General features: G+C 33.7%; 3 protein-coding genes across 3 annotated transcripts; 1 reads left to right on the top strand and 2 right to left on the bottom strand.

The window, feature by feature from the left end:
* Positions 1-3,357: 3,357 nt before the first annotated feature.
* On the top strand, positions 3,358-12,594 carry LOC134247351 (putative autophagy-related protein 11). Its single transcript, XM_062729726.1, has 3 exons — positions 3,358-5,045; positions 6,086-6,176; positions 10,606-12,594. The coding sequence occupies exons 1-3, from the start codon at positions 3,736-3,738 to the stop codon at positions 12,592-12,594; spliced, it is 3,390 nt and encodes a 1,129-aa protein (XP_062585710.1). The 5' UTR covers positions 3,358-3,735.
* A 1,150-nt stretch (positions 12,595-13,744) lies between these two features.
* On the bottom strand, positions 13,745-16,913 carry LOC134247336 (GTPase IMAP family member 4-like). Its single transcript, XM_062729709.1, has 4 exons — positions 16,675-16,913; positions 15,464-15,673; positions 15,015-15,224; positions 13,745-14,709 (listed from the first exon to the last, which is right to left on the bottom strand). The coding sequence occupies exons 1-4, from the start codon at positions 16,793-16,795 to the stop codon at positions 13,796-13,798; spliced, it is 1,455 nt and encodes a 484-aa protein (XP_062585693.1). The 5' UTR covers positions 16,796-16,913; the 3' UTR covers positions 13,745-13,795.
* Positions 16,914-18,897: 1,984 nt separating this feature from the next.
* On the bottom strand, positions 18,898-24,707 carry LOC134247350 (uncharacterized). Its single transcript, XM_062729725.1, has 3 exons — positions 24,605-24,707; positions 24,312-24,392; positions 18,898-19,088 (listed from the first exon to the last, which is right to left on the bottom strand). The coding sequence occupies exons 1-3, from the start codon at positions 24,648-24,650 to the stop codon at positions 18,898-18,900; spliced, it is 318 nt and encodes a 105-aa protein (XP_062585709.1). The 5' UTR covers positions 24,651-24,707.
* Between the last annotated feature and the right edge of the window lie 2,891 nt (positions 24,708-27,598).

The raw sequence follows: 27,598 nt of genomic DNA, 5'->3' as shown, positions 1-27,598 counted from the left end.
GCACCTTGACTGCACAAAAGTACAGGGATAACATTCCCAGCCCATTTGTTGTGCCTCATTTTGATGGTCATCCCTTAGCAAGTCGACCTGTACTAATGGCAGACAACGCTAGAACACATACGACCGAAAAGTGAAAAAAAATGTCTCAGACCTGAAGCCATTGAAACCTTACTCTAGCCTGCCATGTCCCCAGATAGGAACCAATTGAGCAACGCGGGATCTTGGTCGTTAATTACAGGACTCCAAGTTGTGAAAACGTACATATACTAGAGGAATTGAACGATGCTTTTATTTGAGAGTGCATAGATCCGCTTAGAATATCATGCATTGAAATCATCTGTTTATGACATTTTAAAATTATCTAAACAAGATTAGTTTGAGTCTTTACTTAACTCTGAGGAATCTCAAAACTTTTCAACATTTTTCTAACTTTTGTTTTTTATGTTCCTTAAAAAAATTTGTAAGCATAAACTTCATAGTATTAATTTTATCGCATCTGTCTTCGAACCTACTTCGAATCTGTCTTCTGTCCATTGAAATATTTTCAATTGTATTGAAATAAATTAGTTTGATTAAGTTTATTAAATAAATTAAAATAATTTTGTTGAATTACGACCACCGCGTATTACTTTTTCAATGTTTGGACACATGCCCCCTACCCCCATTCCGGAAACACGTCACGTTATACAGATAGGTACTATATATGGAGAATATTGATTGTTGTTACGTCTTCTAAACAGGTGCCATTTAAATTTCGCAATACTTAAAACACAGACCAATGGATTTTCTGAAAACAGCCAAGTAGAGTGGATGTAAAAAGACCCATCTAAATTTGGCACAGGTATGTTAGAAATTACATTGTTTTTGTCGTTTTGTGTTATAAAGATATACTTATAATTGTAAAAGTCTCAATCACAAGCTTTTACTTCTAATACTCTTCCAGTATACCGATATGTATTGTGAGCAATGAGCTCACTAAATGAAACCCCCGCCTCCCATATGGTTATAATGGCAAAGTTCATGTTTCGCTGTGGCCGTGAAATGCAAAATATGTGTCGGATCAAAAGTAAAATAGGAGGCGCACAATGGCAATATGTTATAAAGATTCTGTGAAAGTTTCATTAAATTTCACTCAATGGTATAAGAGGAGTTGCAGATAAGAGATGGGTACCCCAAGTCTAACAGACGGACGGACGGACATAACGATTAATATATACCCTCCCGCTTTTCAAGTGGGGGATATAAAAATTTAACAGACAGATTTATCAGACGCGAGAATCTCTACACGAATTAAGGGGATTGAGGAAGTATGAATACTGATTTTGTGGAGTACTTCTGATTGAAAAAATATTCTAACGTTATGAGAGAGGGGGGATTTGCATTAAAACGTAGGCTTTATAAGTTGTCAGCAAGGTTTGTAATTCAACTACTCGAAAGGAAAATGTTAATGATAAATTATGAATGCCGATAACAAAGTAATAACAATAAAATACCGGGTATATGGAGATAACAAACAGAATTAAAGCTAAAAAGTCCATAAAACAAAACAAAATAGTATAACAGAGCAAACAAGGACCTCCAAAACATCAGAGGTGGGATCAGGTGCAGTGGAAGAGTTAATATCCTTTGCTGACCGTGTGCTTGTCAAGATCGGAAAATAACGAAAAAACTGTCGTCATATCCGACCATAAAACGAAACTGCTGATATTCAACAAGGAAATTTTTTTTCTTTTGCCTAGATAAATATAAGGAAAAAATAAAAGAATTCTGATCGAGAGGAAAAAGGAAGAGGAAACAATTAAGGTAGGTCGCGGGTTTACTGCAAAAAAATTCTTACGAGAAAACATATCCTGAAAATTTGATATAATGTTCCTTAGAATTTACTGCGTATTATCTGCAATTTTTATTAAACTTGCCTACGTAGTTTTGAAGCTATGTTACTGTAAACGCGGTGTAGTTTGATTGACTCAAGTTGTTTACCTATACCAAAAATGTTATCTTTCAAAGGTATTTTAGAATATATTTACATTAACCTAAAGACAATGTCCACTTATACGTATATATATAAGCCTTCTTTCTTATAAAACCCATTTTCTCTTTCTTTAAACCTAGCTTTTATTCTACTTTCGATTTCTGTTTTCCAAAAATCAAACCTGTTTTTAAAAAAATCAATATTCTTTAAAAATGTAAATTGCGTAATCTAAACGGCACTGATCATTCAATTCTCTCCAGAGTAAAACTATTTAAAGTCATGCATGGTTTTAAAATGAAACTTTGTAAATAGAAAAACAGATCTGAATATTTTCAGCAATGGCCAGAAATTATCATTATTTTGGCAAGATTTGTGTTATTCCTTTTATGTTCATTTCTTGGGTTCTTAAAGATATTTTTATTACCCCCACCCGACACCCCACTAACTTGAAAAGCGGGAGGGTATATAGTAATCGTGATGTCCGTCCGTCCGTCTGTTACACTTTGGTGTCTCATCTCTTATCCGCAACTCCTCTCATACCACTGAATGAAATTTGATGAGAATTTCATAGATATTGCCATTGTGCACCTCCTATTTTACTCTTTGATCCGAAACATATTTTGGGTTTTCTATAGCAAACACGGACATTGCCATTATATGTATATTCACATGGGATGCAAGGAATTCAGTTAGAGACCTCATTGCTCACATGTACAGTGTCTCTAGTTTAATATTATTTTTTAGGTATTATGTTGGTCACATGTATCATATTCACAAAGTCTTGCATTGTTTAAACCTTGATTAATTATACCCCTGCATGAAAAGCAGGAGGGTATATTGTAATCGCTGTCCATCCTTTCGTCTAGCTGTACGTTCGTCCGTCTCTCTGTTAAACTTTGGGGTACCCCTCTCTTATCCGCAACCGCAACTTCTCCTATACTGCTGCATGAAATTTGATGAGATTTTCACAGAATCTTTATTACATAATGGCATTATGCACCTTCTATTTTACTTTTTAATGCGACACATATTTTGTGTTTCCCATAGCAAAACATGGACACTGCAGTTATATTCATATGGAAGGCGGGGGTATTATTTATTAAGTTCATTGTTCACAGTATATCTCTAGTTTTATTTTTTATAATTAAAATTACACATGTTACATGAAGGGTGCAAATTGTTGTAACTTCGTCGATTAAAATGAAGACAATTAATTGTTGGTCGTTCCGTGTCAAATTTACCCACTACACATTTTAAACTTGGATCTTGTGTATCTACATATTTACATAAAAGATGTTATCAAGGGTTTTGGTTAGATTCATGTAAATTTTACATTCTAGGTTTAGTGTTTCAATTCAAACGTTGTTTCATCGATGGACCAAAACAAGCCAGAAAGTGAATTGTCTGAAAAAGAAACATGTATCACTGCCAGTTTATCGCATTCAGAACCTACAAACGAAAACAGCAATCTTTTTCATAGATGCAGAGAAGACCTGCATTGTGAATATGAAAAGAAACATAAACGAGAATTAGAATATAATGAGAAAAAGGACGAAAGCAGAGAAATAGAAAGGAACGAAAAAGGTAAACCAAACGAAAGGCGTTTAACTTCAGATGAGGAAGAAGACAACTTGGAATCGACTCTACAAAGGGTTGAAGTGAATGAAGATTGTACGTTCGTCTTGGATTTAGATGGTCAGAAGGGGACAAATATCACGAGTAGCGTTAATGAAGTAAGTAACCCAGAAAATGACTATCATAAAATGAACAACAGTTTAACTTTGGAGCAACCACAAAACTTTCAAGAAAGAATTGGAACCAGGAATTATAAAGAAAGTCATGAAGAGAGTGATAAACGTAACTCAAATAAAGACACTTTATCTGAAAATGAAAGGGAAGAAAAGTTTAACCTTCAACAACAAAACAACCACGGGGGTACTACGAAACCAATCAACACGATCAAATCAGATATAAAACAAAAATTAGATGAAAACATTTTACCCGTTATTGAAAGTTATGATTCGAATATGAATTTATCAAGAATCATTTTGATTGGAAAGACTGGTGTTGGAAAGAGTGAAACTGGAAACACTATTCTTGGACAAAGAAAATTCGAAACAGCGGCAGGATTTAAATCCTGTACAGCAACCTCTAAAAAAGAAATTAATGTAATAAATTGCCAAATTTTAGAGGTAATAGATACACCTGGTTTATATGACACTTCACAATCAGAGGAAATGGTCAAGGATGAAATTGCTAAATGTTTAGAAATGGTGTCACCAGGACCGCATGTATTCCTGGTCATCTTGACAGTGGGAAGGATTACGGAACAAGAAAAATACACCTTGAAATACATGACAGATCTGTTCGGAGGTCCAGACTTCTTGAAACACACCATAATCGTTATAACCCGCAAGGAGGAACTTAACCCCGAGTATGACTCAGATAACGACGACGAAGATTTCGATGTTTCAGAGGAGCTTGCTGAGTTTGTAGGAGATTCTGAGGACCTGAAGAGAATGGTGGAGCAATGTCAAGGCAGGTGTGTGGCTATATCTAATGCTGGCGACATTAAAGGATACAGACGAAGAGGAGACGCTGAAAAACTTATCCAATCTATCAACCAGCTGATAGAGGAAAATGAAGGATTGTGGTACAGTAATGCACTGTTTGAGGCGTTGGAAAAGGACAAAGAAGATCGAATGAGGAAAGCAGAAATCGAAAGACAAAATGCAATCCAAGATAAACAGAGGCGTGAGGATGAACGAAAACGAGAAATAAAAAGACGAGAGAAAAATATTGAAAAATTGGAGAAAGATATACAAAAGGAAGAGGAGAAATTAGAAAAAGAACAATCTAGATCGGGGGAATCTCTTGAAAAATTAAGGGAGGAGCTGGAAGAATTTATTGCAGAAAATGAAGAGCGGGAACACGATAGGGAGGAAAGTATAAGAAAAGAGAAGAAGCGTTTAAAGGATCTACAAAAAGAAAACGACGATTTATGTTCTCAATTAGATAGTATAGATTGGACAATTTCCAATTCAAAGAAAAATAATACAATATGTGCCATTATGTGATTCGAAATTTTAAATGAATATCACTTGGACAAAACTACATATGTGTACATAAAATAACATGCGGGACACATTGTCAAATATATAAAGTTTAACGAGGCTAGGGGGTGGCAGCCATTTTTAAACTATTTCAATCTCCTTTAAAAGGAGAGCTCCATGTAAAGATATACAAAATGATCAAATTTTAAAACTAAAATATATGATTTTTTTCTTTGTCAAATGATAGTTGACAGCTAAAGATACCGTATCTAAAAAAATAATTTAAATCTGCTGGTTAACTTGGGATTAAATTGTTGACCCACCAGCCTCCTTAAATTGATTAGATCTGTGCTTGAATATGATGATCTTCAAATGCTGAACTTTTGAAGGTATCTTGAAGCAATTTAATGTTTCTATACGCAGGTCCATTTATTCATTGAAAACTATTGACATGTGGAGATAACATACAGTACTCAAAATTAAAAAAAAATTCATAAAACAGTACAAAATAGGAGTAGTGCAAATACGGGCCTTCAAAACATCACGCAGAGGAACTGGTTCAGGTAGCATGGAGGAGTGATCATCCACTTGATACCACGTGTTAAAATATAAAAAAAACCGGATAGAACGGGTCTTTCGATCAAACACTCGTATAGATTTTTTTTTCTTATAATACATTAGGGACAATTCTATTGCATGTAAAAAAAGGAGCTCGACTCGCTAGTGCATTCCATTCAAACCAATCAAATATTCTTTTCAAGTCAATGTTTACATTTTGAAAATATTTGATTTAAAAATACTATATATTAATATAGCTTGTGTGTAAAAAATAATAATGAAAACTATATGTGCTTTGAGCGCAAAGCTCACTAAATAATACCCCCATCCTCTATTTGATTATAGTGGCAAAGATCACGTTAAAAATTTGCTTTGGGAGACCCGAGATAAGTGTCAGATCAAAATGTAAAATATCAGTCATCAATCTGTAAAAGTATCATTAAATTCTACTCATTGGTATAGAAGGAAATGTGGATAAGTGATGGGTACCCTTCAATATTAGAGAAAGAATAGCAGTGTCAACGTTCTGCTATGGAAAACCCAAAAAATATGTCCGATCAAGAAGTAAAATAGGAGAGGCACGATGGCACTATGTAACAAAGATTTCATTTTGTAAAAGACTCATAAAATCTCATTCAGTGGAATAAGAAGAGTTGCATGTTAGAGCTGTGTACCCCTAAGCGTAAAGGATGGACGGACGTAAAGACGGAAGAATGGACGGATTGGAATCTGCTATTTCTAAACATTATTTTTTTTTACCCCTGATGACCTACAGATTCACACACACAGTGAGAGAGAGAGAGAGAGAGATTAATGCAGATTATTCATTGAAACGTGGTTTTCCGAAGTTGTCAAAAATTTTTGTAATTTGTCTTATCTAAATAAGGATATGGAGACAACGAACAGTATTCAATCTCAAAGTATATTAAACAATACAAAATAGGAGCAGAGCAAACACGGATCTCCAAAACATCAGAGGTGGGATCAGATGCAATGGAGGAGTGAGCATCCCCTGCCGACCGGTCATACCCACCGTGTGCTCTTCGTCATGATCAGGAAATAACGGAAAAATCCGTCGTCAATTCAGTGTATAAATAATGGACTAACAATTGGTATGAAAAACGTCAGTCAGCATTTGTCTTAATGATAAATTGTATTTGCTGCCAAGGTCATTGTATCGACCATAGAACCTACGAAATGATGACTTTAAACGAGACTGCTGATATTCTTTCTTGTCAATTGTTTACCTCGTTTTAGAAATTGTTCATACGTAGAGCATGCTCTTGCGTATCGAATCAACTGAGATATATATACTCCGTATGCAGGTGATGAAGGTATATTGCTGCATAAGTAAGGGAAGCTGACGATTAAAAAGTTAAAGTCATCACGTTTATCATATAGCTTGGTTGTTAGATTCCCATTAGTGTCTTTTTCAAGTAAAATATCCAAGTATGAAACAGAAGTGTCGGACTCTGTGGTATCTTTTATCTCAAGCTCACCAGGATATATCGTATCGACGTAGGAATGGAAATTACCATTATTAATTGACAATAAGTCGTCGATATATCTAAATGTCAAGTTGAAGGCCACAGCAAGTGTTTTCTATTTTTCATGCATAAGATTTTGCATCTGCTTCATATGAATATAAAAATAAGTCTGCTAATAACGGAGCGCAATTTGTACCCATGGAAATTCCAATAGATTGTTGGAATACCTGGTCTCCAAAAACCACATAGATATTGTCGATCAGAAACTCAAGCATCTTCTTGATGTCAACTTCAGAGTACTTATGTGTGCAATCAGAATCTGTTTTAACATAATAATTTTGCAAATGACCAATGACGAGGTAAGTAAATTTACGAGTTCCATTTTTATTGAAAAAGCAGCTGTCGATGATTTCAAAAAGCCTGGATTTTAATTAATTGTTGTGTATAAAATTGAAAAGTCGTAAGTTTTTAAGCTGTTGATTTTGGTAAAGCCCTGTGATTTCAAATTGTCCAAAAGTTCTTTAGAATTTTTTAGTACCCATATCTGATTCACGCCACTTCTTGAATATATAGTTGCACAGTACTCTTGAAGTTTTTCCTTCACTACTGTCAATATCCTAGTGAGGAGTAACGAAAGAGGCTTGGTTGAACATTTACTGGAACCTGCTATGTATCTTTGTAACGATTTTTATGAAGTTTCGGAATCCAACATATATAAGGTAGTTCAAATTTATTTTGGCTCTGTGGAATGTTAAAAGTATTCAAAACTGACAGGTGATTTTGAAGAGGGATTACCACTTGTAGAAATTAAAATCATATATTAAAACCCTGTATTCCTTGCAGATATTGAGCTGTTTTTGATATGTGATATCTTGATGGGTTAAAGTTCACGTTCATTTTTTTTTTTCGGTTTTCGACATTATCTCTCTAAATGTTTGCAGATATTGACCTGATTTTTGGAATGTGAATGTATCTCGGTAAGTTACAGATCAAATTTGAATTTCCTTCAGATTCAATTACTTTTAAAGGAATTCGTATGGCTTTTTAATATGCCAATAACCGGTGAAACTGGGATGATTCTAGATTTCCTCTGAGTCTATCCGTCTGTCTGTCTTTCCGTCCGTCTAGCCGTCCCTTTGTCTGTCTGTCAGTCTGTTCCACTTGGTTTTCCGCACTATTTTTCTTCACGCTTGCAGATATTACATATGTAAGCAGCTGATTTTGTGTATGTGAGTGTATTTTGATGAGCTACAGATCAGGTTTGCATTTCCTTCTACTTCAATGAAACTTGACAGAAAAGAGTTTTCTGCAATGTCCCCATAATGTCTTTCAGATATTGATATGATTTTTGTTTTTAGACTACCTTGACAAATTTTGGGTCAGGTTTGCATTTTCCATGTTTTCTTCCGCATCATTGATTTTTTGACAGAACTAAATCATTTTTTAATTTTTGACGGGACCCCGATTACACTTGCCGTTTGGGGACTACTGTAGATCACCAAAGTTTGCGACATATTATTTTCTTAGGGTAGAAACTAACTCCTTATTAGCGATCCAAAATTTTGACGAATTGTGGTTAATGCTCTGTATAACCTTACGGAATACTTATATATGCGAGAATGATATTTTCGCGAATACACTGTCTCGTGTAATTACACGAAAATAAAGTTGCAAATAAAAAGTGATTCACAGTAGTATTGCTTTTACAATACTTTCAGAATTAAGGAATCACTGTCTAGTTAGTATAGTATGCCAGGGCATCAACGATAATGGAAATTAAACATGGGATAATTTGCATAACGGGCGAAGTCCGTTATGCATAAATTTTCCCATGTTTCCTTATATTTCTATTTCATTGTGAAATAAAATTGTAGATTTAGATTTTAAAAATGAAGACATAGATTTAAATTACATGAGGACTCCCATGTCAATTTCAATAGTCCTCGACCACTGTTGTCAAACACAAAGGCAGCCGCACGAGAATTACATGCTTATTTGGCCTCCTTAGCGTCAGACATAGAGACAGACGCGCACAAGATTTGCATGCATATTAGGTCTCCCTTAGCTCCTGACCTATCGACCTGCCTAATTTACATTCCGGTTAAAATATCAAGAAATCAAATCCCACTCTCTACCATCGGCTCACACATTCACCTCTGTCGTTGGCTCGCGTATACACAGTGTTAAACACGAGAAATAGTGCGTTTGTTTTAATTCATTATAATTCAATTTCTATGCTTATGTCTGAGTTTTGAGAAAGATATTTACTAAATCAATACAGAACTATTAATTTGAATTGAAACAATCCTTCAAATATCACGTTTTATACGTTATGTCAAAAATCTTGACGTGAGCCCATCGCAGAGGTGTCTGAGAGAGAAACGAACGACAACTCTGCATGGGAGATTGATCAACTCCGCTAACTTTCAAAGAGTTATCACAGAGAAAAAATTAGAAATGGAAATACCTTCAAAGAGTTATCACAGAGAAAAAAAATAGAAATGGAAATATAATGAAATAACACGCAAGAATATATTTTTCTTATGCCTAAATAGAAAAAATAGAAGAATTATGAGAGGAAAAGCAAAAGAGGAAACCATGTGTTGAACCGAAATTGAAAGAAAGTCTATGTTTTCAGATCTAAAATCTATATAAATTTAGCAAATGTTCTGCGTCACTCGTATTTAATTTTACTTGCAGTATTATCATGGATTTGATTGACTTTAGTACGTTTAAGATATTTACATAAACCTAAAGATATTGTCTACAGATACATAGGCCTTCTTTCAGATAAAATCCATTTATTTTCTTTCTATAAACCTAGCTATCAATCGATTATCAATGTCTACTTTCTAAAAATCAAACCCGTTCTCAAAACTCAATATTCTTTAGCATTGTAAATTGTGTAATTTAAACGGTTATGATCGTTCACTTCGTTTCGGAATAAGGCTATTCAAAGTCATGCATGATTTTAAAATGAAAGTCTATTTTACGAGATACAAATAGCTAAATATGATTCAGCAAATGTTAAAACTATTCGTTATTTTCGTAAGATCTGTACTAGGTCTTATAAATTCATTTCATTTCTTGAATTCTTTATTTCTTTATTATTGGGATTTTTTTTTTTTTTTACATCTGAGTGTATTGTTCGAATATTATAAATTTCCATTGGATAAATGTACATGTATATAAAATATATAATTATCATATTTCTAGTGTCTTGCATTGTTTAAACCTTTTGTGATGTTATATTTAAAACATTTAGTGTTCAAATTGTTGTAAGTTCGTTGATTGAAATAAAGTCAGTTAGTTGTTGGTCATTCCATGTTAAATTTATTGATTATACTTGGATCTAATGAATCTCTTTGAAAAAGAAAATGTTAAAGGTTTTTGTTAGATTCATGTAAATTTTACATTCTTGGTTCAGTGTTTCAATTCAAACGTTTCATCATTGGAAGATTCTGTTGAGAGAAAAAGCGAGAGATAGACGAATTAACTCTGCTTATTTTAAATGTTTAAAATATCTATATTGTAGATATTAACTGAAGTTCAACGAAAAGGAAAGAAACAAAATATGGAATATCTAATGAATAAAGAGAAACCTACAGTGCCTCAGTGCGTGTATCAAGAACAAAGAGATGGAGAGGAACCAAATTTTAAAAACGGGAAAGACTCAAATGATTTGAGCAAAAGCTTTGATGAAAGTGGAATTATGGTACATTGTGCAAACATCCCCGCACAAGTTAAAGAAAATGTACCAGAAAACAACGTTCTACAGGAAAGTTTTAATGATATCCAAATAAAAGAGACCAGCACGCATGAAGAAATATCTCTCAGCAATACCAGAACAAAAGAGTTACATGAAACAAGAAATCTGAAAGATGAGGAGGAGCAAACATATGCAGAAAAAATGGTACACAGAGGAGAAGATATTCGGGTTGATTGTCTGACAAAAGGTAGATGGACACAAGATGTAGTCGATGCTTCTTCTGACATAGATTTACGCATTAACTCTGATGGTAATATTCAAGTTAAAAATAATCCTTCTGTATTATCCAGCTGTAATATGAAATCTGTGGAGTATCTGAACACTTTTGCTGAGGGTGAAAAAGAGAGAAATGAACTAAAGGATTGTGACGAAGAATCGAACAAAAATAAATCACAGAATACTGTAACAGAAAATTATGAAAATAACTTCAATAAATTACTTGATAAAAGTGAATACCCTCCTTTAGCAGCCAATAGTAGTAACCATACAGGTTCTGAAGGGAACTATGTAGAAACCAACAGAAAAAGTGAGATCGAAGGGAATTCTGAACATGATAAATTCCCTCAATTATCGAAAATGGCTTTCCCTATACCACCAGATTTGAATAATACATCAACTGGAGAGAATGTAGGGGCCGATAAGGTACTCATCACTACAAGAGATGAAACTTTCGAGAAAGCCGATGAAGACCATAGTCAATATTTTAAGCGTAAAGCACTTCGCATTGTTTTGATTGGCCAGACGGGTGCTGGGAAAAGTGAAACTGGAAACACCATAATAGGTGCTAAAAAGTTTAAATCATCGTCGTCTTCAAAGTCGTGTACAGAAGTCTGCCAAAGAGAGGTCGTAGTCAGAGAAGATATGATTCTAGAGGTTCTTGATACCCCGGGTCTCTTTGACACACATAAACCAGCCGAGGAGCTGAGGAAAGAATTTTTAAAATGTATGGTTATGATGAATCCTGGTCCTCACGCATTCCTTTTTATTCTAAAGATTGGTCGTATCACCGAACAAGAGAAAAAGACATTAAAATATCTCAAAGAAATCTTTGGTGGTGATCATTTTCTTAAGCACACTATTATCGTCATTACTAGAAAAGATGATTTACAACAATTCGATTCGAGCACAAAAACGACCGAAGAAGAAATTGATGATCATTTTAAAGCCATTCTTGAAAACTCGCCAGATCTTTACGTTATGGTTTCACAGTGTGAAAACAGATACTTTTTAATTTCAAATAAAGGAAAAGTAGATGGACAAAAGCGCCAAACACAATCTGATAAACTCTTATCACTTATAAAGAAAATGACAGTCGAAAATGGAGACACCTTTTATTGTTATAAATACTTCTTAGAAGTCGAGGAAGAAAGGAAGCTGAAATTGAGGAGAGAGGCTCAGAGGAAGGAAGAAGAAAGAAAGTTAGAAAAAGATAGAGAACAAAAGGAGAAACTGGAAAAAATCAAGGAACAAGAGCTTCAACTAAAGCTGGAAAAGCTCGAAGTGGAACGGGAGAGAGAAAGAAGAAGAGCAGCCAGGGAAATGGAAAGATTGGAATCTCAATTGAGAGAGGAGAGAGCCAAACAAAAACGCGAAGAACAAAGACGGAAACAGAGGGAACAAGAAAGACGGTTAGAAGAATTAGAGGAGGAGAGGGAACGCCAAGAACGTCGTAGAGAACGGCTGCGCCGGCAGGCGGAGTATCGTCGGGAACAACTATCCACACAGTCCAATGGATGGGGCTGCACTGTTATGTAGCAGAAGAAATAACACTTTTGGATTTATAAGTGTGTGTGTGATGCAAAACAAATAAATATAACGAAATATTCTATAAAGCAATTATTTGGCTAAATTTAAATGCTTCTTTAACATTTACACGTTATAATAAGTTCAATTATGAAAAATATGTATCTCTATTTTTTAAATATGTATCACATTCTAGTATACCGGATTTTACTGACTCCAAAAGTAAAGATATATGAAAATCAATTGTGAATTTCGTGTGTCTACCATGATTAGTTCTCTATTCATTGAACATATTTCATGAAATAGAATGCTTAATCTAATAAGATTCCTTTAAATTCAATTTGATATCATAAATAAACAAGATCTTACAATATTAGTGATCTATATTTACAACGTCTAAGGCACAACGGAAATCTAATACAAAGTGGATGTAGATGGTAAAGCCCACCTTTTTCTTATCTTTATGCTAAAAATCTTAATACTCAAATCCACATATATTCTTGCATATGAGGTATAAGAAAACGTGAAAATTTCTTTGGATGCAAATAAACAATGTCCAAACAATATCGGATTTGAAAACTGTGGTGATACCTTAAAAATATCTTTTTGACAACCGTTCCTTCGAGGTCTTGATTTGAACAAATCTGAATTTATACTATTTAATGAAGGTTTAATATATTTTTTTTCTTTTCAGCTTTCCTGGCCAAACTGGTTCTTGAGAAGATGAATTTTAAAAGATCACTCCAAATTTTCATTCATTTAATTCTTGAAAGAAGGCGGAGCCCTTCGTTTGAACAGTCTTGAATTCACTTAATACAGCTTTATGGAATTTTTAGTCCATTACGTTTTGATATGTAACTTGAACCTTTTATTGAAAGTGATAATTTTGATATTTTAGGATCTGACAAAACTATTTTCAAAAATACATTGAATGACATACATTTCTTGTAACTTAAAGAGATTACAATCAAATACATGTATATGGAGCTGAAAATACCCCATTATACAATCGGCAAAAATATTCTAAAACAACTAAAAAAAGTTATATATTATTGTATTTATATTTTATTTTTCATCTGCAGTATAACAGTTACAATACATAAATGATCCCATACCAACAAGGGTTACATAAAAACACAGCTTTAACTATCTAGTATGAGTTCCGAATAATCATCCATTGGCCACTCATGATCATTACATGTTCTTTTCAGACTCAGGTTTTCCTAAATTTCAATTTATTGATTAATCCTAATCCTGCTTTATATATTTTTTTCATTACTTTTTCAAGTATATTATCTCCACTTTCAATCTCACTTCGAACTCTTTCTCTGATGTGTCGGTGAAGTCTTTTGCTATCCGAACCATGGGGATACATACTTCCGAAACCGTCCTTCGTCATTTTTTCATCCATTTCCTGTCTGACTTCTTTTAGAATTTTTCTGGTCACTAGAATTCCTGGTGGTATTAATTTCCAGTACTCTTCTCCGTCAGAAATGCGGGGATTAACTGCGATTGATGAATGATCCATTGGCATCTGCAAAGAGTCGTGTCTTCTCACATTGTCTGTGGTATGCTCGTTCAGTTGATTTTCCATCCGGGCTAGTTTGACGACCAATTCTTCCTCCCTCTTCTTAAGAATTGAAATCTCCTCCATCCTTTCCTCATACATAGCTTTCAGTTTCCTTTCACGTTTCCTAATGGACGACTCAAACTTATTAAATATAGCACTTGTGTAGTATTCTCCTCCATTTTTCTTCACCATTTCTTTTATCATTCTCAGTAGATCATCTACCTGTTTTTCTAACTTTTCAGTCTCCTTTTCTGTGTTATCTATGGCAAAAAATCGATCTTGACAACCCCTTATTATTTCTTGTAAAGGTTGTGGAGCCTCCTTTAATATGTCTTCTATAGATTTTCGCCCACGGTCCAGGTCGTCTTTTCTTGTGAAAACAATGATCAAGTATCCCATCATGTTCGGGCCGAAGGCTTTTTTTAACAATTTAATTGTTTCTCTTTCTTCCTTGGTAAAACGCCCAATCCCAATGACAAGAAGGATAGCATGGGGTCCTGGAGCGCTCATCCCTACGCATTTCAAAATCTCTTTAATTATGTCATCATTTGTCATTCCTGGAAAATTGAATTTCAATTATTTTTATTTTCATAAACAACTAATATTGAAGTTTTACTTACATGTCTAACATTGAAAAATGTGTAACAACTCTCTCTGAAATTTTAATTTACTCATCGTAAAATGTACTGTTATTTATCAAATCTAAAAAATATTCTAGGGTATATTTAAGAAATCCTTTTTCTAAGAAGTCCACGATAAAATTGACACATAAATTATAGATTCACGGTTGAATAGTTAAGCCTATACCTGTTTATTGCAATACAGACATATAAAGACCCAAAAACAAATTAAATGGTTTAACCTGTGTCAAAAAGACCAGGCGTGTCTACGACTAGTATATCGTCGCCAAACCTTCGGGCTGACCCTTTCCTACAACTATTTGTAACGCTTGAATTGGATACATCAGATACAAACATTCTTTTGCCCAAAATTGTATTTCCTGTGGCACTCTTCCCCGATCCGGTTTTCCCAACAAGTATTATCCGTAATTCCTGTCTTAAAAAGCTTCCGTCTGCAAAGGGAATAGATAAAGGAAAGCTTTATATAGGACAAAAATAATTTACTTAACGATATTTCAGTAATAGTTGCAAAGACAAACTATTAGAATACGTCTTTTCTAAAATCTAAAATACTCAAAAGTATGAAGAGCATTTGACATATTATTGAACCATTTTGATTTTTGTCTAAAACATAGTTTATGAAAGTGATAAGAATATGTATGGTACATTTTTTTGATACTGAATTTTATACCTTCGAATGTTGCATCGAGCCCGTGATCAAATGAACATCCAGTAGTTTGATTAACAGGAGGAGTCGGCGTGTTTTCTTTACAAACAGAGAGTGGGTATATGATGGTAGAAGTTTTATCTTCCGTCGCTTTGAGTATGTTGAGTCCACAAATATTACAAGAGGTCCTGTTTGGTTTGTTTAGAAACGTACAGTTCGTGCACTGCCACTGATCTTTGTTTAAAATAATATAAATTATTATTTAACATGTTTAATTTGAAACGATAAAACTGTTTATGTTATCCTCTAAAAATTGTTTGTTTGCCCCCTCCCGACCGATTGTCTTAAGAAGCCCTGACTCAAAACTTTTTTAATCTGTGGGAAACTATATTTTTTCTTCTTTTTATCCCTAGATACTGTATGTGTCCTTAAAAAGAGTGATTTATATTTTAGCGGCATTGGTGCGGACAGAGATCCTGTTATTCATAAATACCGCTATGAAATTATATATATGAGTACAATATTCAGCGCATAAGTATAAAAGGCTAGTTTATGAATATCTTAACAACTCAATAGCAATTGAATGTGCAAATTTTGATTACGCGTACAGTATTCCGATTCTGTAAATATGTATGCTGAATTGTTTTAGTTTTTAAAATAAAATCTTTTGCGCCTTCCTATACCAACCTAATTTTCTTTACTCTGAGTAGAGAGACGGCAAACAAACATGCTTTTAAAAATGGACTTAACAACAGTCATAGAAAAGCATGTTTACTGTATAGCTGTCTCAATAAAAACTACATTCCTATCAATAAGATCTGAATTAGGTATGATTAGGGCGTCAAAGTGATGTGACATGCATATATAGTGTTAGGGTTGTGTAAGATGATATACATATTAAGCTAATTAAAATATATATGGAGATAACGAACAGTGTTCAAGCTCAAAAGCCATTTAAAATATACAAATTTTGGAGCAGAGTAAACATGCATGGACCTCCAAAATATCAGAGGTTGATCAGGTGTCATGGAAGAGTGAGCATCCCCTGCCGACCGGTCATACCCACTGTGTGTTGCTTGGCATGATCAGCAAATAACTGAAAATCTATCGCAAATTAATTCTGCAAATAATGGCCAAACAATAAGTATCAAAATAGTCATGCAATTATGAGGGGAATGTTTCTTTGCTGTGTTTTATTTGCGTTATTTAAAAGTGATAAGAACTATATTTTCAACCTTTCGGGCCATTGTCCTCCTCATAGTATAATGAAGCTCCTGCGGAGTAATTTGTTGGGTTGTTCTGATAAGTTGGATTGAATGTAGTGGCTACGTCAGAAGTAGAGAGGGAGGTAACCATGGCAGACAATTTTTCTTCTGTAAAACTGAATTTACAAATCCCGCTAGAGATCTTCTTTTGTGTGCTCAAAAACTCAGACTTCTTGGTACACTTTTTTTCTTTTTCTGTTTAAAATGAATAAAAGCAGAACTACATGTATTATCCACTAAGAAAAAGTGTAGATAAACTTCAATGACATGTTTTTAAACATGTGTCAATATTATAATTTATTAAATAATTACTAGAATGTAAATGTTGCTGGTAATGCAAGAAATATACTAAATACGAGCTCATTTTAGCGGATGAAAAATAATGTCAAACTTATATTTATAGCTCCGTTTCTAAAGAGGAAATTCTTCAAAATCATATGTCAGTTTTTAATATTTTTGATATTCCTAGCAACCAGAATGAATCGGAATTACCATATCTATATTCAATACAGATATGGTAATTCAAATTCAATCTGGTTGCTAGGGATATAAAAATATCAAATACTGACAAATGATTTTGAAGAATTTCTTCTTAAGAAAGGGAGCTATGTTTGGATTCCAAAACTTCATAAAAATTCTTTCAAAAGAAAGATACATAGTGGGTTCCAGTAAATGGTTCTCCACGCCACTTTCACTATGAAGGATATGGAGATAACGAACAGTATTCAATATCAATTATCAAAGTCCATAAAACAATAGAAAATAGGAGCAGAGCAAACACGGATCGACCTCCAAAACATCAGAGGTGGGATCAGGTGCCATGGATGAGTGAGCATCTGCTGCCGACCGGTAAAACCTACAGTGTGCTCCTTGTCATGATCGTGGAAATAACGGAAAAACCCGTCGTTTCTGACAAGCTCTTCGTATCTATCAAAGAACTCACTAAAATATTAAAGGTATAGTAAAGGGAAAAATTCATTAGTACTGTGCAATAATATATTCGAGAGGTGTAAATCAGATGTGGATACTTAAAACATCCAAGGAATTTTCGGAAATTTTGAAATCACAACAATTTACAAAATCAAAAGCTTTAAAACCTACGACTTTTCAACCTTAAACACAACATATTTTCAAGGGTAAATTAAAATGCAAGCTTTTTGATATCATTGATATCTGCTTTTTCAATTAAAATAAAAAGGAACTTGTATATTTATACACCTTTTCTTTGGTCTTTTGCAGAATAATTTTGTTAAAAACATTCTGATTATACGTATGAGAACTTTGAAGTTGACATCAAAAAGATGCTTAAGTTTCTGATTGTTAATATGTGATTTTGAGAACAGGTCATATCTCATATATTCATGAAAATACTAGTACTTTCTCTATTTAAGTTTTACTGTACTTAGAATTTATGTGTTTTACGTTATTTCAAATTGATTGAAATTTTTCGTCACGTCAAATTTGTAAATAGCATTAGGGTACAGCATAGGCATCGGAACCGGGTGAGGACCTTTTCTGCAAAGATAGAAATAATAAATGCATAAAATATTGGGGCTTACCTCTTTTATATAAAGCTCCCCTCTCACTTCCAATTCCCATTTCAATTTGCTAATCCACGCCTTAGTAAAGAAAGGATGAAGGATTGAACTGTGAGACCAACCCGTCTTCTCGTTCTTGATTTGGATAAATTAATTCATAGGTTTTCGAAAGATATATAACCAATTAATGCTTTATAATATTAGTCTAGAATATTTGCTTTATACGTATTTCAAATGTGTCAAGTGTCTTCCTTGTAAAAAGTGTTGATATACACAGTACACTCTAATTGAACTTTGAAATGAAATCTATGGAAGTAACTAACAGAATGCATGCTCAAAAGTCCATTAAACAATACAGAAAGGAGCAGGGGAAATACGGTCATCCAAAACATCAGAAAAGGGACCAGGTGCTGTGGAGGAGAGAGCATCCCTCGCCGACTGGGCACGCCTGCTATGTTCTTCTTGTCATGATCGGGAAAACGGGAAATTTCGTCGACAATTCAGTGCTTATCATCGTTGCAAACCACGGCCAACATAAACAATCATTTACCATGCTGGCCGTGGTTGTAAAACTGCAGCCCTTCTCCGATATATGATAACATCTCTATATGAGTGAAAAGTTCTCAAATGGGATATAAAACAACAATACAATCTATCAAATGATCAAACCATTTATATAAACATTACTTTTTTTACCTGTTGGTCTTTTGTTAGGCAACTGCTCCAATGAACGTCTGGAGGTATGAGGAGGTGGGACCCAGGTAGCAGGGGGAGAATCAGCCGGCAGAGAATCATCCTCAGAGTCAAAGGAAAAGAGGGGGGAAGAAACGGGCGATAAGTTATCTTCTGTAAAATGAAAAAAAGATGAAGATCATTTCCAAGATATTTTTAAGTGGACCAAACCCAAAGTCAAGGGCAAAGAGTTAAGATAAGATAATATTTATTTAAAGTCGGGTATATCAACAAAGAACATTAGCTCTGAAGAGCTATTTTCCGACTACATAATAATGTTACATAAAATACAACAATCATACGAAATAAACAAGAAACAAAAATAAAAATTGATGGTACTCAGGGGAAAGTTTTGTCAAAAGAAAAGACGTCCAGAATATAAAGACCCTGGCACCTGTTCAAAAGTTATAACCCAAGTTAAAGTTTTTCAAAACTTGGTCAAATTTAAAGGTCAAGGTCAAAGTTTTTGAAACCCAAATCTAGGTCTTGTCAAAATATTTGTTACTGTGTAATATGAAAACCGTAATACTAACTTTAAAGTTTACATACAGTCATGTTAAAGCTTTTCATAGTGAGTCAATCTCTAAGAAAAATGCCAAAAGGACAAAAATATGTAAACCCAAAGAAAAGTCTTGTCACAAGTAATACGCATTTAGAGTATGAAAACCGTAGCACCACCTATTCAAAACATGTGACCAAACCTATGGATTGGTATATTTCTACACGAGTTCTACTCTAGAGGAAGGCAATGTCAAAAGGTAAAATGTGTTTGTACACTATGAAAGATCGTCACAAGAAACATACATGTGGAATGTGAAATACATAACTCAATGTTAAAAACTTATTGAGACAGGTATGTTACAACGCACTTTGAAAAATTACACACACTTAAAAATATCTAAAAGTGCGTTAAATTTGGGAGCAATCTAACACACTTTGAAAAAAATGAAATTTTTCTTCAAAGTGCGTGAATTTGACCATGTTTTGAAAAAAAATTGTATAGCTTTATTAATATAATTTATTCTTACAATTTTTCGGTATGATAAATAATTGATAACGTTTTGTGATAAGGTCACTTGAGGACCTGAGACATGACGTTTTAAATATTTTAGGTTTCGATAAATATTATAGAAAAATGGGTCTTTTAGAAAAAAAATGGAAAGGTGATTGTTTAATATCATTATTTCGTTTCTTTCTTAAAATCCTAGTCTGTAATAAGTTTGGTAGATGTAAGAATGGAGGTACGGAAGCGTATTTGTGCCAGGCAATATTTTTTTTAAAGTTGGTAATTCCAACTTTTAACTTGGCTTTTCCAAATTAAGGACAGACTAGACGTTCCTTAATAATAGATAAATTTTTCTAAGAGTTTGTCATTGAAGTTTTGTTACTTAAACATGCTTAATCAAAAAAAAAAATTAAGGTATTTTACCAGGCATTTCTGCAAGATAACAGGGTTATTTTTTCTTCTATAATCCTTTGGGGAAGAAAAATAATTTTCCAGTTTCAAATGTTTAAGTGTTTGGACGTTCCTTAATAATAGATAAATTTTTCTAAGAGTTTGTCATTGAAGTTTTGCTACTTAAACATGCTTACTCAAAAAAAAATTATTATCTTACCTGGCATTTCTGCAAGATAACAGGGTTATTTTTTCTTCTATAATCCTTTGGGGAAGAAAAATAATTTTCCAGTTTCAAAAGTTTAAGTGTTTGGATTTTTTAAAAACGTAAAGAAACTGGTTTAATAATCAGAATGTTATTGAAATTTTGAATATTTTCCATACATTACGAAGATATGCAAAACAGATTTTGAGGAACGTCTCCTCGGTTAGTAATTCCTACATTAATCTTGGTAATTCCTACTTTTATCTTGTTAATTCCAACTTTAAAGTTAGTAATTCAAACTTTAATGTTAGTAATTTAAGCTTTATAGTTAGTGATTCAGACTTTAAAGTTAGTAATTCAAACTTCAAAGTTGGTAATTCCAACTTTAATCTTGGTAATTCTAACTTTAAAGTTGGTAATTCCAACTTTAAAATTAGTAATTTCAACTTTAAAGTTGGTAATTTCAACTTTAAAGTCGGTAATTCCAACTTTAATCTTGGCTTTTGCAACTTTAAAGTTGGTAATTCCAACTGTAATCATGTCTTTTCCAACTTTAATTTGAGACCCCCTCTTTCTTTTGCTTTTCCCTTTTATTTTAAACCATTTCCAACTTTAAAAATGTAAATATAATACAGTGGAATAGACTTGTTATTAATAAATTTTTGCACCTAGATGGGGGAGGGGGTGTTGCAGAAAAAAGGATCTCAAAGAAGGGCAAACGGGCCCATATGGAGTTATGGTATAAAACTTAAGTTATGCTTAATAAAGTTAATATAGACAAGTACATTGAAATAAATTGGTGAGCACTTTTTATCTGTGTAGGTTTATTTTTACCCTAACCTGCTATGACCTTACATATAACTTCCAACTTTTAATTAGAAATTCATATATTTCTTTTTGGTCCTCTTATATAATTACGAGTTTAGTGTCAAATTTTAATTAATTAAAAATAAATGTATGTGATGGCTACTGTAGGATCCTATTTTATGTTAATATCAATTTCTTAAGTTATATTGAATAATAAAATGCTTTCTTTTGTTGATAGTACTACTGTTGCAGGGCATAATCCTCGTATAAAGAGACTTTCAGTCATCTCCATACATGACAGAATTTCAACCTTACATATTTACTGTAAGAGATCGGACATTTATGAAGCTTTAAAAAAAGAGACCGTATCAATTCTGTATATGGAACATGATATTTTCAGTTTGGGGCCCTATCATAAACCAACTACCATATATAACAACTTATTGTATTATGAAGGGGGATCAGCACACCCCCATGCAACCCCTCCGGCTCCTACGGCCATGCACAATAAAATGATTCATTCTAAAATAATTATTTCATAATAAACATGTAATTGTATCTTTCCATTTTAATTACATGTATAAAACGGTAACATGATCTCAGAAAATATAATACCTAAAGCCGAAAAAAGTTGGAAAAGCCAAGATTAAAGTTGGAATTACAACAATAAAGTTGGGATTACCAAGATTAAAGTTGGAATTACCAACTTTAAAATTGGAATTTCCAACTTTAAAATTGGTAATTCCAACTTTAATCTTGGCTTTTTCAACATTTTGGAAACTTGAAACTTAAACTTGGAATTACAAACTTTAAAGTTGGAATTACCGACTTTAAAGTTGGAATTTCAAGCTTAAAAAAGATATTGATTGGCACTAGTATGCTTCTGTAACGACTTAAGGTAGGATTCTTCTCACACAAAACTGTATGTCTTGTATTTAAAAATTAATGAACTTTTCACCGAATCAAGAGAAGACAATATTACTACATGTAAGTTGTTGTATCCGTTAGAGTAGTTTTGACCGTTTTATATTAGAGTCAAGGTCAGGTCAAGGTCATTGCCATTTCCCGGCATATTAACAATAAAAATGACTGCATCCAATCATGCATGCGATAGGGTATTCTATTTCAAAAGATTAAATGTTTTTCTTTTTGCATAAAAATATTACCATATAGGGTCTATAAGATGATATTACCAAATTGACAAATTGTTTAACAAAAAGGGATTCTGGCTAATCCGAATTTTCTCTATTTTTCTGATTTTTTTAGATATTTAAATTAATTTTATATACGTACTATATTTAAATTTTTTTTTATAATTTCACATATGGTAAAGAAGTCATATAGAAATGCAAATTGATACAAAAACAAAATGTTTTGACCGTTTACTAAGAGACTAAAACACATTCTACGGATTTTTTGGCTCATATCTGTACTTAGATTAAAAGCTTTTAAAAGCTAACATGGTTGTATTTTGTTTGGAAAATTAATTTGATATATTTTAAAATTGTAGTCCTTATCAATAATTTAGCTAACATTTGAAAAATTCTTACAGTCTTTGATTGTGTAAAAATTATAACTAAATTAGTTGTTCTATAATAATTTTGAGATGCAGAAAAGAAAATATTTTCATACGTCACCATTCCGCCAAAAATATAGTACCTGCTAGATTTCGAACACAATTTACCATTTCTATTTAAAATTGTACAATTGTTATGAGGAAAGAAAAATATGGTTATTTAAATCTCTTTCACCTAAATACTGTTGAAGTACTTTTTCCGCGTGGTATTAATTTAAACTGTGTATGCGGTCACAAATTTTCCGCGGAAATTTGTACAAGCGTACTTAATGTAAGTGTAAGGCATATGGTGACAGTCTAAGAAATCTGCGTAATATTCTACCCGCAGATTAAACAGAAATTCAGATTTCGCGGAATTATGACCCCGTAGAAAAAAAGTACGTCTACAGTATATAAGACATATAAGCAAATATACATTGAATATTTCATCTACTCAGAAACCAGAGAAGGGTCGATCCTACCTTAAAGCATCGCATTTTCGTAAGAAAAAAAGGGGCGATTTGATTTTTCAATACTATGACCATTCTTTTTCTCATATAGGTTTAATATTGTACTTAAAAATTCCTAGTTTTCATCAATATGTTTTCAACATCATATCAGTTCTGTAAATACATATATATGTATGGATGTAGCATATATATGCATCGGAACTGGGCGAAGGGCAAGGGGAGGGGGGCTGAGTCCCCAGGTTTTTTTTTTTAAAGATATACATCATATAGGCATTGAAAATGCAGCTTACCCTTTTGGGGGGTTTATTACTTCCCTTGCCTCGTTTAATTTGCCACCATTGCCTACGTATTGGCCTGGAAAATGACAGATTTGGGCTGAGAGACCTTCTACCTGTTCTCTCCTCTTCTCGACGGGATTAAATCAATTCATAAAATTCGAAAAAATAAATAACAAATCAATTCATTCCATTACTTAAAGTCCAGAATTTTTGTTTATACATATTTTTTTTCAAAGTGCGTTAAGAGTCTCAATGGTAAAAAATGTAGATGAAAACTCTTAACACACTTTGAAAAATTGTTCCAAAGTGCGTTGAGTTGATCCCAAATTTAACGCACTTTGAGAAAAAATTTTCAAAGTCCGTTGATTTTGTCCCAATTTTAACATACTTTGAAAAAAAAATTTCAAAGTTTGTAATTTTTTCAAAGTGCCTTACCACACAGGTCCATTCTTTGGAAAACATTTTTTTTTATCTCTGGATATGGAGTTTGATGTTCATTTAAGAAACGTTAACCTTCGCAAAAAAAAACTGCCATATAGGGCCGTCAGTGTTTTATAAACATATTTTTGGAAAGGTTAAAAATTGTAAATATGTTTAAAAGAGAAGATACTGTTATTTGTACTTACCAGTTCCTGGAGGGACCTGTTCCAATAATAGAGGCCATTCCCTTACCGAATCTTCCTCCAAATCATACGCTGCTCGTGCACCTAGGAATAAGATTCGTGTACAAAGCAGTCTCCATACATGTATGATCAAAACAGTCAAAGTCATTTACAAATTAAAAAGGAAAAATCGCCACTCCGCTAGTGAAAATTTAATATTATTATAAAAATAAAACGAAAATAAACCTTTTGAAAATAAGTGAAACTGTCAAATGTTTCTACATTATTAAAAAGAAAGCTCAGTAAAAGAATTTTACCTTTCGAAGGGTATCTAAAAGCATTTGGGTTTGCACTTTTCTTCATAACAAAGACGTTTCAAGATGTTTCCAGAAGAGTTGTTAATATTTGCTTTACATCCAATTGTTGATATTTGCTCTAATTCCATGTAGAGACCGTTTTGTTGTATAAAAATAGCATACAAGGAAATCGTGTATTTTTTTTCCCAAAATAGTGTCTCTCACTGATATCGGCTAGATTGGTGTACAATGTACATTTACAAGGAAAGGAAACCATTTTTGGCCTTGGCGACATTTGTAGATAAAATATCGGATGTTCTAGGTCATTACGTCACTTCTGGTGACTATTACTGACTTCAGTGTAATTTTAGTTTGGATTTTTTCTTCTTGTATTTGTTTGCTTTGATTTATTTGTATTGTTTTTGTTTTTTCTTGGGGGGAGGGGGTCAGATTTATTTTAGAAGATTATTCATTTTTATTTATTTTTTTTTTTGTTTCTTTTAAATTTTAAATATTTCAAACACCTTGTACGTGTTATTGAATAAAACCTTTTAACTACATTCAAAGATAGTTATAATTGCTATAATTGATTGATTGTTTAATACTAAACGTTCCTCTCGAGAATCTTTCACTCATATGGTGACACCACCACCTTCTGGTGGAGAGCTACAAATTTTGTTAAATATTCGGCACCCGGGCCACTGAGCAGTTAGCCTGGTGATCTTTTTCGTGCCAGCACCAACTGCGACACAGGACCTCGCTTTATATACAGTATATATGGTCTCATCCGAAGAACCAGTCTCCACGTTCCACAATGGGATTCGAATCCGCGACGTAAAACCTCTGTCACACCGGGGCTGCGTCCTCACGGCGACTGCACGGCGTCCTCAAAAAATGCAAAACGCCGAAGTGATCGCAGTAGAGTCTCCTACAGCGCCGTGACAACGCGACGAGATCTCCACTGAACGCCGGGGGACGGCGATCAATTTGGGCATGCACAAAGTACGCGCGGTGTGATAAGAACGCAGTAGAAACGTATATAGTATGATCGCCGTAGCAGCACAGTGAGATCTCCAACAACGTAGCGGGAGCTCCGTACGAACGCCTTGAAGACGCACATGATCGCGGCACGCACGCAGTGATAGTAGATTGCGCTTCCACGGAGATGTCGCAGAATCCTTGGAGATGTCACTGCATTTCTATCTCGTTTTTACGGCGCTTCCAATGAGATTTATCGTCTTGTGATTTTTTCAACTGCGATTACACGGCGACAACATGGAGTTGTCACTGTGATCATTGCGCTCCAATGGCGTTTCTACAGCATCCGTTTGCGATCACATTGCGCTTTCACGGCGTTGTTAGAACGTTGTCAGCCAGCTCACAAAACAAGAGCAAAGGGATCATATTTGATCAGCAATAATTCCAACGTATTTTTTTCACTAGGAGCATTTAAGTGACAAAAATGGAAGAGAAAATTACACCAGAACTTGTTCTGTTGTTTCACTTAAATTTTGTAGAAAGCTTTTCAGTGTGTGTTTTTTTTAAATTCATAATAAAATCAAAGAAAATCTAACCACACATCTGAGCCGATAAAATTGAAAAAAAGGAGTTTAATCATAAAACAATTAAATATTAATAATTTAGTACTAAATTATTTAACTAGAGCATTTTTAATAATTAAGAATATTTTTTGGCATGATTAGAAGTCTTTTCATCGTGTAACTTGAATTTTTAAACAAAAATGTTTTACATTCCTTCTGAATATATATCAATGAGTATAGAACGCATTGATAACGTATTGTGAACGCAGCCAGCGCAGTGATAACGCCGTGAACACGAGGTGAAAACTCCGCGAAAGCGCAGTCAATCGCCGAGAAATCTCCGTGGGAACGCAGTAGAACGCCGTGAGATCGCCGTAGAATCGCATCCGTCGCCATAGGGACGCCGTGACATCTTCATATTGTGAAAATTTTACAGAAATTTGTGCAGTTTTCCTGGGATTCCACGGAGATTTTAAAAATTTAACAACGCCGTAATGATTATGTGTGAACGCAGCTTGGTGTGACAGAGCCTTTATGATTGACTCCTTACTTCGCAACTATTGATTTTCAGATAGGTACAATTGATTTGAAGGTAAAAAAAAATTGAGGATAGGTACAAATATTTCAATAATTTGGCGTTCCATAGTCAATAGAGGATGCTTACTGCTCCATAGAGGCAGCAAAGACAAAGCATTGGTCAAGAAATTGATCAAATTGATCAAAGAGGAATGTCTACAGTGATAGTGGTAGGAAAAAAAATCAAAAAAGTTTCAAAATGTCACTGAACAATGGTACTGAGAGGTTTCAAAGTTTTAAAAGGAATAAATTGGACAACTTCATCACAACTCTCAAATACACTAATATTTTGTCAAATCAATTCATTAAACAGACATTTTCAAATAAGATACATTAAAACTGTTTATCCATAATGAGAGATTCAGTTTACCAATACCACGGTCAGAATACGTTGGGACTTGGAAAAAAAAAAACTATTTAAAAAAAACTTCATGTTTACATACTGCATGTTCAGAGGCCTGTTCAATAGAGTGCTCGCATTTCTTTTAAACAGGGAATTCGTAAGTGCTATTGTCGATACAAATGACCATGTCAGCAAATACAGTTTATCATTTAATCAAATGCTGACTGACTTTTTTCATACTAATTGTTAGGCAATTATTTACACACAGGTTTATCGACGGATTTTTCCCGATCATGACAATGAGCACATGGTAGGTGTGACCCATCGGCAGGGGATGCTCACTCCTCCATAGCACCTGATCCCACCACTGATGTTTTGGAGGTCCGTGATTCCTATTTAGTATTTTTATAGATCATTTAATTTTTGGTCTTGAATACTGTTCGTTATATCCTTTAATTTCATTCATGAGTGCCAGCGTTACTGTACACTCTTCTGATCTTGAACGTTCATTAGTTCCTGCTTGTATGATAAAGTGACGCATTCTATATATAAAAA

This window comes from Saccostrea cucullata, unplaced genomic scaffold (assembly GCF_032062105.1).
Source record: "Saccostrea cucullata isolate Sc308-1 unplaced genomic scaffold, CSIRO_AGI_Scuc_v1 ctg39, whole genome shotgun sequence".
NCBI classification, from domain to species: Eukaryota; Metazoa; Mollusca; class Bivalvia; order Ostreida; family Ostreidae; genus Saccostrea; species Saccostrea cuccullata.
Note: the sequence above shows the minus strand (reverse complement) of the source record. Positions and strands in the feature narration are given on the sequence as shown.